The sequence below is a fragment of the Lolium rigidum genome, chromosome 1, assembly GCF_022539505.1.
Source record: "Lolium rigidum isolate FL_2022 chromosome 1, APGP_CSIRO_Lrig_0.1, whole genome shotgun sequence".
NCBI lineage: Eukaryota > Viridiplantae > Streptophyta > Magnoliopsida > Poales > Poaceae > Lolium > Lolium rigidum.
The window spans coordinates 280,169,393-280,180,424 of record NC_061508.1 but is presented as its reverse complement, the minus strand read 5'-3'; the positions used below and the strand labels follow the sequence as shown (position 1 = coordinate 280,180,424).

The window sequence follows — 11,032 nt, the reverse complement described above, 5'->3', positions numbered from 1 at the left end:
ATTTAATGTATAAGTTCCCGAGGAGATGACGCCGGTGGCTATCGAATTTTGCAGAGGAGCTGAGAAGACAGGGCATAATGATAACGGATACTGCAACAGCTTTGCTCTGCCACGACATGACCCTTCGAAGGAAAAGCATAATGATTTTGGAAATGTTATTTCCAAAACCAGGGGGGCATGTGTTATCACCATATTTTGGACAAATCCAGAGGTGGGCCAGGCTTGGAAGATTACATGTGGAAGAATCCTGAAGCGGCCTGACACGAAGGGATTGGGCTGAATTGCCCGTGTATCTTTATGGTAGATTGTATTTTAGATTGAAAGTTAGAGTTTATCTCGTGCACGGTTTAGTGCACGCCCACATTAGAAAGTCCGCTGGACTATAAATATGTACCTAGGGTTTATGGAATAAACAACAACTCACGTTCAACCCCAAAAACAAACCAATCTCGGCGCATCGCCAACTCCTTCGTCTCGAGGGTTTCTATCGGGTAAGCGACATGCTGCCTAGATCGCATCTTGCGATCTAGGCAGCACAAGCCCCACGTTGTTCATGCGTTGCTCGTATCGAAGCGTTTTTGATGGCGAGCAACGTAGTTATCATTAGATGTGTTAGGGTTAGCATTGTTCTTCGTTTAAGCATGCTTACGTAGTGCAACCCTTGCATATCTAGCCGCCCTCACGCCTGTCTCAGGTGTTGGGGCGGCACCCCGCTTGATCATTATTTAGTAGATCTGATCCGTTACGATTGCTCCTTGTTCTACAAGGATTAGTTTAATATCTGCAATAGTTAGGCCTTACAAAGGGGGAGGATCCGGTGGCACGTAGGGTGGCGTTCGCAAGTCCTAAACGGGATGTTCCTAGGATCAACTTCATGTTGGTTTTCTCGGCCTTGTTTAGGATCGGCTTACGAGCACCGTGCGTGGCCGCAAGGCCCAACTCGGAGTAGGATGATCCGATTATGCGGTGAAAACCCTAAATCGTCGTAGATCTCATTAGCTTTATCTTGATCAAGCAGGACCACCAAGTATTCGTGCACCCCGTACGGATCATGGGTGGATCGGCTCTTTGAGCCGATTCACAGGATAACTCCGAGAGCCGATCGAGGCTCGTATTTAACGTTTACATGTATGCCCCTGCAGAAACTAAGCGAGGCATCCTCATCACCTTCCCGACCAGTGCATAGGTCAGGTGACACGCCCTGCACTTCGCAACGCCGCGTGTGACCAGAAGAGCATTGCGGGCCGTCGCTCGGAGGGGTCTCAGCCAGCCGCAGCTCTAGGCTCCCCCCGGCTCTACAGTGTTGACAAGGCCGCTGCCCGCCGGTGGGTTTTGGCAGTCAACAAACTGTCAGCAAGGGAGTTGACCTATAAAATATCTAGGTACTCTTGTGTGTGCCAGGAAACCAACTGTTGCTGAAATGAGTTTCCTTGGGGAGAAAACAAAGAAAAAGCGGGTGGCTGGATGAGAAATGCAATGTCTATTAGTGGGAGAGTGATAAAGATTGATGCATGCCTATCAAGTATTGTTGTTTATCAGATGTCTATGAGACTGCTCCATAAACCAAATATTGAACAGATGGATAAACCCGCTTTCTTTTGGGCTGGAAGTGCTGATAAAAGGAAGTATCATTTTGTGAAATGGAAATGGATCTGTAAACCCAAGAAAAAGGGTGGTTTGGGTATAAAGAACTTGCATAAGTTCAATGTTAGTTTGATGTGCAAGTGGTGGTGGAAACTGGAGAATGGGTCAGGCCCTTGGTAAAATTTAATGAAACAGATGTATATGAGACATGGTGGTGTGTTCTATACAAGGAAGAGACCTGGAGATCTGGAGACTCTCCTCTGTGAACTGATATGTTACATGTCAAACAGATATATCTGTGTGGTAGAAGGATGAAAGTGGGAAATGGCAGGAATACAAGTTTCTGGTGTGATTCTTGGTGTGATCAGGTGCCCTTGAAGGATAGATTCCCATATACTTATAATATCTGTATTGAACGGGAGGTGACTGTGGTTGAGGCAGCTGCCATGCATTGGAACTTCTCTTTCAAGAGATGGATGACCCCTGATCTTGCCTGTCAAATTCATGGCTTGAATCAAATTATGGCTCCAACTATCCTCACAAATGAACAAGACAGATTTGTTTGGAAGTAGACAAAGAGTGGCAAGTTTTCTGTTAAATCAGTTTATAATCATTTGTGTGGTGCAGGCATGGACAGATCCTTTAAACACCTTTGGAAAAGCAAAATTCCCCTGAAAATTAAGATATGGCTTTGGATGATTTTGCACAATGCCATTGCTACAAAAGACAATTTGCTGAAAAGGAACTGGCAAGGGAGAGCCACTTGTCAGTTCTGTGATAGTGTTGAATCCATCTCTCACCTTTTCTTTTCTTGCCCAGCTGCCAAGTTTGTGTGGAGTGCTGATAACGCATGAAGCACACGTCCGTTGGGAACCCCAAGTGGAAGGTGTGATGCGTACAACAGCAAGTTTCCCTCAGTACGAAACCAAGGTTTATCGAACCAGTAGGAGATGAAGGCCACGTGAAGGTTGTTGGCGAAGGAGTGTAGTGCGGCGCAACACCAGGGATTCCGGCGCCAACGTGGAATCTGCACAACACAACCAAAATACTTTGCCCCAACTTAACAGTGAGGTTGTCAATCTCACCTGCTTGCTGTAAACAAAGGATTAAACATATGGTGTGGAGAATGATGTTTGTTTGTGAAGAACAACAGAGAATAGAGATTGCACTTGATTGTATTTCAGATGTAAAAGAATGGACTGGGGTCCACAGTTCACTAGTGGTGTCTCTCCAATAAGATAAATAGCATGTTGGGTGAACAAATTACAGTTGGGCAATTGACAAATAGAGAGGGCATAACAATGCACATACATATCATGATGACTACTATGAGATTTACTTAGGGCATTACGACAAAGTACATAGACCGCTATCCAGCATACATCTATGCCTAAAAAGTCCACCTTCGGGTTAGCATCCGCACCCCTTCCAGTATTAAGTTGCAAACAACAGACAATTGCATTAAGTATGTATGGTGCGTAATGTAATCAACACAAATATCCTTAGACAAAGCATCGATGTTTTATCCCTAGTGGCAACAACACATCCACAACCTTAGAACTTTCTGTCACTGTCCCAGATTCAATGGAGGCATGAACCCACTATCGAGCATAAATACTCTCTCTTGGAGTCACAAGTATCAACTTGGCCAGAGCCTCTACTAGCAACGGAGAGCATGCAAGATCATAAACAACATATATATGATAGATCAATAACCAACTTGACATAGTATTCCATATTCATCGGATCCCAACAAACACAACATGTAGCATTACAAATAGACGATCTTGATCGTGTTAGGCAGCTCACAAGATCTAAACATGATAGCACAAGAGGAGAAGACAACCATCTAGCTACTGCTATGGACCCATAGTCCAAGGATGAACTACTCACGCATCAATCCGGAGGCGGGCATGATGATGTAGAGCCCTCCGGTGATGATTCCCCTCTCCGGCAAGGTGCCGAAGGCGATCTCCTGAATCCCCCGAGATGGGATTGGCGGTGACGACGTCACAGTATGTTTTCTCGTATCGTGTCTCTCGGTACTAGGGTTTTCGCGACTGAGAGTTTAAGTAGGCGGAAGGGCAGAGTCGGGGGGCTCACGAGGGGCCCACACCATAGGGCGGCGCGGGCTTGGCCGCGCCGCCAGGTGGTGTCGCCACCTCGTGGCCCCACTTCGTATCTCCTTCGGTCTTCTGGAAAGCTTCGTGGAAAATAAGACTCTGGCTTTTGTTTCGTCCAATTCCGAGAATATTTCCTGTGTAGGATTTCTGAAACCAAAAACAGCAGAAAACAGGAACTGGCGCTTCGGATCTTGTTAATAGGTTAGTGCCAGAAAATGCATCAAAATGATGTAAGTGTATATAAAACATGTGAGTATTGTCATAAAACTAGCATGGAACATAAGAAATTATAGATACGTTTGAGACGTATCAAGTGCTGTGGGGAGATTAATTGGTGTCCAATCCAGACCTGGATCCTTTACACAGTTTTTTTGGTGGTTCCCCCAATTCTTGCCTGCTAGCAGAAACACCCAGATTGCAGGGTTGGCTGCAATATGCTGGGCCATTTGAAAACTTAGAAACCGTGCTTGCTTTGAGCATAAGCTGATCAACAACCCTGTGGAGTTAATTAGTTATTCTACTGTTTTCATGAAATATTGGGCAGGTTTGCATGGAGAGAAGGATGTTGATGATCTACAGGCAGGTGCGGATGGTTTGTTGCGGCTTGCTAGCGCGACTAACTTCGGTGATGCTGCCCCTCAAGATGGCTCTCAGCAACTACAGCGTCCTCTGCTTTTCGCAAAAAAAAAAAAGCTACAGCGTCCTCTGCGGATCAGAGATGCAAGCGTGGACACTGGCAATGATGATGATATGGAGCAAGATTGATGTCCTCCCCCCCCCCCCTTCCTGGAAGATTACATCTTGTTATGTTGGTTGTTTCGTGGTTGTCAGGTGTTAGTTTGTTCCCCATGTTTTAGCTTTTGTCAGTGTCGGTTCTGTGCCCCTGGGCAAGTAAAACTCCTATGTTTGTTGTCGCTAGCATTAGGCGGCGAGTGTAATAGTTTGTTAGTTGTTACTTTGGCCAAAACACGCGTGGGCGTGGTACTCTGTTTCGTTATCCTTGGGTAATGAAATCCGACCCAGTGAGGTCGTTTGGAAAAAAAAGATGCAGCCATCTGAAGATGGTTGCTCGGGCTATCTATAACTAGAGTGGGTGACGGCTTTCTAAGAGAATTCAACATGCTTAAGGGCATCATACTTTTGTTCTTTAGATTGTTGATTTTTATGAACACTCTAAGTGATCTTTGAGATGTAAACTTTCGAACTTTTTAACAATGCAATAAAAGGTGATGTGGATCGATTGATGCAGAGGCCGAGTCATGCTCCCATTTCAAAAAAAAGTATGTAAAATGATTCAAACGACAATTATTTGCCATGCCCAGAACCTTTTCTCATCGATGTGGCGCACTGGGCGGGGATTTTCCACCCATTCTTACTTGTCCTCCTCTCCAGCAGCGTGAGGTTCATGTAGTTCTTCCAATCATTGACCATGTTCTTCAGGTCGTGCACCTTGTTCTGGAGCCCGATGCAGCAGTTGGCGTGCATGGTACACACCGTGTCAATCTTGCTGCGGCGCTGGCAGAAGCCGTCGAAGCGTACAGGATCGAGGAACACGAACTTGATCTGCAGTTTGCCGTGGGCGAGCTCAGTTTTGATCTTGTCGAAGATAAACTGGTCGTGGTCCGGAGGGAACCGCGACCTCGCAGCCCGCCATTGCCTCAACATCTCAACTGTCCGGTTCGTCGACCTGACGTAGTAAAAGCCGGTGTTGGGCCAGTTCGTCAAGGATTCCGTGTCTCCCTTGAATCTGTCAGTGGAGACGGTCATGTCGGCGTAGAGGTTGATGTGTCGGAATGGGTTGCGGAACCACAAGATATCCACATCCTGCAAACATTGTCAACTTAATAAATCGTGCGGAGGTACTACCGGGGCACGTTCTGCCAATATGAAATCCAACTTTTTAAGCGTCTTAAAATAACTTGAAGTCATGCAGGTAGCTTACGGTGAAGAGATAGTTGTAGCCGAGCTCGAGGACACGCTGCTGGAGGGAGAGCTTGACCCAGACGATCTCGAGGTAGCTCTTGGTCATTATGCGGCTGGCGGAGCTGACGTTAGCGGCGGCGACCTCGAGGTGGTAACAGTGCGGATGCACGGCGCTGCACCGCGCCATGGCGCCGGGGTCGAGGGCGACGATGAGGGTGTGGTTGAGGAGGTGCGCGATCCCCTCGCCGTCACGGAAGCTCCCGCGGAAGAGGTCGAGCAGGGAGCCCGGCGTCGCAAACGCGTCGTTCACCGACGTGATGATCACCGTCCCGTCGTCGGTCGCCACCTTGGGCAGCAGCTCCGCGAGCCCCGGGAAGCTCTCCTCCTGCATGCGCATTGAAATGGAACTAGTGGTTGGGGCGCCCCATGGGGCGCCTCCTTGCTAGTCCTCTGCGTCCAAATCCTTATTATAAGGTGGCTTCTATTGCAGAAGTGTCTCAATATAAATTAAAGGCGACAGACCACAACCGTTTACAGTAATACGAAACTTGTAATCATTTCCACTCATTTGCCGTTCCATTTTCTCTACGATGAGGTGTTCAGAAATCCCAAACCAGTGAATATCAGTATTTGGCAACAAATACAGGTGGAAACATTGACAGCTTTTGCAAGAAATATACATAAAACACCCAAAATTGCTTACTAACAAGCAAAACTGAAAAGAAGACATACCAAAAAAGAAAAAGAACGAAACACAAGATACTGCATGATTACATTGTCATGAGGCCCTGGCATATAGAACATCAGGTATTGGAGGGCAGCAGCCAAAACGGCTATGGATGTTACAACTACACACTTCGAGTAGCAGGTCCGCGTTGTGTCAAGCATGCCCTCACGAGGGGAGCCCCCCTCCTCTCGAGTGTTCGCCTTCACGTCCTCTTTGTTGATAAGCATAACTTAGCAATCAGAGTTGCAAATACATATTCACCAGAATATTAGAACAGTTGAAGTGTGGATATTTGGAAGGAGAAGGGGCTAATAACACAGCTCAGAAAACAAAGAAAAAAAACAGTGCCAGAATAGGGCAATTCTTTAGCCTAAGGGTGACACACGGTACTCCATAAAGGCACTCTGTGAAAGGCATGGATGAAAAATTATACTATGAAAATTCCCCGCACAAAAGAATCAGCGATCGCTTTTGATCAGCTAAATGATGGAGCAAGAACATGCCCGATGCTATGCCCGCTGAATGTTTGGACATTACAACAGGTTTTGGTGTGTAATTTAGTATAGATGCTCAGGACAGTAGTGTCCTCTACTCCTCTCTACTACTCTCGGTCTACACTTATTTAGATAAATAAACACTCATACTTTGGATGGTCAGAGAAACTATAAAGACCAAAATAAAATTAATAACTACAAGTCTATAACTGCAAGCATCAAACTCAAATATGTCGCTGCCCTTTTCAAAAGTAGAAATTGATGTTTTTCTAAGAAATAATTAACCGGTGAAGCAAACTAACAACCAACATGTTGCATGTCACCAAAGAATACACTTTCCTCTGGTAGAATGGAGCTCTACTCATTCAGTACTAAAGTCAAAAGATGATATTCTATCACTACTTTTGGCCACAAAACCATCGTGGTTTTCTATCACATTATAGAGGATATATAAGCAGGCATTGATATCTTGTGGTGAACTACAAAAAAAATTACGCAAATGAGCCTGAGCTTGTGTCCAAACCTCATATGGAAGCTTTGCAAAAGATGTGGACTGCCAAATAGATTTACCCCTTTGACTGTCATAGGGAGATCAAAACTGTTGAGTAAGATTCAAGATCTTCGAAGAAATTTACAGTAAATTGTTTTGTCTGCTATTAGCTGTCCAGTAACACCTTCTTCCTACCTGCAAAACCAATTCAGAGAATAAGCCACTGTAAGCCAACGAAAAAGTACTGTCAAAACAATAAAATACAATCTCCATGAAAATATACTTTCTTTTTCCTCCAACAAACTATGCTATAAAGATTAGATAACTCGATACCATAGAAGCATGTCTGAGATACGAAATAATTCCTTTTGCCTTGAGTGAAGTTGGCGTCCAGTGTCTTGGGCTGCAACAAACAAAAATGACAACATTATAAAATGGTCAAGATCAAACATCCACGTCATCTAAAGGCAATCCATTACATAGTAGGAAGTTTCAACAAGCTTGTGCACCATCTTACCTCTTGGCTCCCTTCCATCCAAACTTTCTCTCTCTGGACACCAAGACGATTTGTGCCAACACCATCATCAGTTTAAACCGTTTGTCATCCAAACACAACACAGAGAGCGGAAAGTCGCAACCGCGACAAAGCTGAAATAATTGAACAGACAAAGCAAGCAGAGGTGTGCAGTGGTAATCGACCGTACACACCGAAAGATATGGGATATAATCAGAGTAGGAAGCTGCAGGCGAGAAACATGGTGCCACCTTCCGGGCCACGCCACCACGAACACCAGCTGCATCCACCCTCTTCTTTCAATCGCTGGTATATTTTGAAAACACTGATGTAAAGCTTACTTGCATACAGGTTTACATAGCACCAAATAAAAATAAGCGCACATTGGTCATCTAAACTTTGCATGGGGATTTATACAAAGGTAAAATAAAACATTACTGTATGTTTGTCTGGATAAATAGTAAGGAGAATGAATTATCTAGATGAACCTTCTGCAATTGCTAACCTTTTCGTATTTGATTGTGTTAATCGCATTAATCCGATGAAAGGTAAGTTAAATAAATATGCATAATAATGAAGCTTTGGGAAAGGAATAAGCTTTACCACCTTGGGAACGATCTAAAGTTGCAGATGACCGATGCCCTCCTAATTCTCATGCATGACCCGAGTTGTGCTCCTCAGTACTCACTCGAGTAAATATTCCAAGTCTGTCTATTCTTGGGTATTATTAGTGAGAGGTTGCACTCCAAACACAGTATTACAAATACTAATCTTTACAGAGGATGATCTGCATGTCCAAGATACTTACAAAAAAACTGAAAAAGTCATAGTGACATAGGCATCCCAAATGGGCCTGCCGAATATAGTACCCGGGGTTTATTGAAGGCCCACTACCCGAAGAATAAGAAGATTCGGGAGCCCAAGATGTATTTAAGGAAAAGATAGAGTTGTAATAGGAAGTATTATTTGTAATCTGGCGGGATGAGTTAGAAACCGTCCCGAACTCTGTAATCTTGTATAGCACGAATCCCTCGGCTCCACCTCCTATATAAAGGGGGAGTCGAGGGACGAGGAGATCATCGAATCATTGTCTGCAAACCCTAGTTTTCATATTCGTCGAGTACTTTTCGGCTGAAACCTTCGAGATCTACTTGCCCTCTACTTCTAACTAAACCCTAGCCTACAATCCATAGGCATTGATAAGTTAATCCCTTGTCAATTGGCGCCGTCCGTGGGAATTAGAGGCGTAAGGATCTGATCTCGATGGCACGTTCAAGATCTTCGACATCGTCAACCGGAAGCAACACTATGGATCGAGGTAAACAGATCGCTCATCGGTCTTGTTGATTTTGTTCCTCACCCACCCTCCCGTTTGGATGCATATGCGTATCTGGCGGAGCCCTTGGAGATGACGTTCGGAAGATTCCACTTTCGCGTCGAGAAGGAAGGATCGTATCGTGTCGAAATTCCGATTTCGTCGGGATCGTCGGCGGTCGATTCTGATTTTTCAAGCTATGCATCGTCAACTCGAGTCGAAGAAGAAACTTCGGCAACACGTTACGTCAGCATCGAACAAGAGAGAAACTCGCCAAGATCTTCGCGACACATCGTTTGAGTCATCTCGCGGACTCATATATAAGCGATGGCTCAAGCGATGTCGACAGCTACGACTTCATCGACAAATCCATCACAAGGGCAAGGTCTTCATCAATCTCAACAATGATGTCACCAAACCCAACATAGATCTGAGTACCAAATATCATCAGATTTATGCTATCGAAAACCAAGAGGAAACATCGGAGGCTTTCGACGAGTTGGGTAATCCTTTTGTCGATCCCTCAGATCTAAGGAGAGGTATGGGCACTAAATATGTCGGGCCCACACCACGCGTCAGAGTTCAACTTCCACGGGCAGCTTGGGATAGAGCGGCAAAAGCCCTAGATGGTTCGGAGCCAATGACGACAACAGCTACAGCTCAAGAACCGCAAGCTTATCAATATAGGCTCGCACGAACCGCCCGAGAAATAGAAAAACAGACGACTGAGTTGAACGAGAGAAAGGAGGCAGCTTCGCATCCGAGCAGGAGAAGGGCGGACTTAAGTGGACAATCTAGAGTTTCGGGTGATAGCCACGGGAGGCTCGGAACAGAGGAAGATCAAGGTTACAACACATACCCGAAGCAGAAAGAGAGTATTTGGTTCAAAACCTCGACATGTCCTTTATGTCGATAGATACAAGAGGAAATATTATCCCTAAGACACCAGAAGCTGGGTATATGGCGACACAAGCTTACATCCTTGCATCCAGGCCACCCCCAGGAGATCCAAGGGAAACATTATACAACATGGCGTTAGCAGGGGTTGGAGCTATGGGGACAGCGTTCGTAGCAACGCCTCCCGAAGGAGCGGCAAGGCAAAATAGTCCACGACCTGCGGCAAGCAACGGCGGCAGCTCCCGAAGGACCAAGTGGAGCAAGAGATACGAGGAGCACAAGCAAGGGTCGATAGAGCGAGGCAAAGCAGAAGGGATCATCGGCAGTCCCCGGAGCTTAATGACGAAGATATGTGCGGTCTACCGTGCTTCACGAGAAGAGTCCGAAAAACTCGAGTCCCCTCAGGATTCAAGTTACCCGATCACTTCAAAAAATTCGACGGTTTGCAAGATCCAGAAGATTGGCTAATTGATTACCTCGAGACGGTGAAGCTAACTCGGAGGAACTAGGGCAACAGCCATGCAAAGTATTCGAGGTGCACTTAAGTGGAGCCGCACGATCTTGGATCAAAAAACTTCCGCCGAGATCCATCGACAACTGGGAAAGTTTCGAGGACGTATTCGTCAAGAACTTCGGGTCCACGTGCAAAAACCTGCGTCGTTAGAAGAGCTGAGGGCGTGTCGACAAAAGCCGGATGAGTCAATGAGAAAATATATCCAAAGGTGGAACATCATAAAAAACTCGGCAGAAAATATATCTGACGAGAGAGCAATAGATGCGTTTGTCGCAGGAATTAGGCGTGGAGATTTTGTCGAGGACTTGGGAAGAACCAATCCAAAAACAGTATCTGCGTTGATGGAGATAGCAAATAGATGGGCAGACGGAGAAGACGCTGTCCACAATAAACGACACAGGTCGCCAGAGGAGGACCGTGGTCGAAATTATCAATCGAGGCGACGATTTCT

The 11,032-nt window shown here is 45.6% G+C and overlaps 1 protein-coding gene across 1 annotated transcript in view; it reads right to left on the bottom strand.

Moving 5' to 3' along the window:
• Positions 1-5,012: 5,012 nt before the first annotated feature.
• LOC124659310 (uncharacterized protein At4g15970-like) overlaps positions 5,013-11,032 on the bottom strand; it is an 8,596-nt gene continuing 2,576 nt past the window's right edge. The window contains exons 2-3 of the mRNA XM_047197228.1: positions 5,650-6,007; positions 5,013-5,531 (exon numbers count right to left, since the gene is read on the bottom strand). Coding sequence (XP_047053184.1) covers positions 5,013-5,531; positions 5,650-6,007 — 877 coding nt within the window. The remainder of the gene's footprint in view (positions 5,532-5,649; positions 6,008-11,032) is intronic.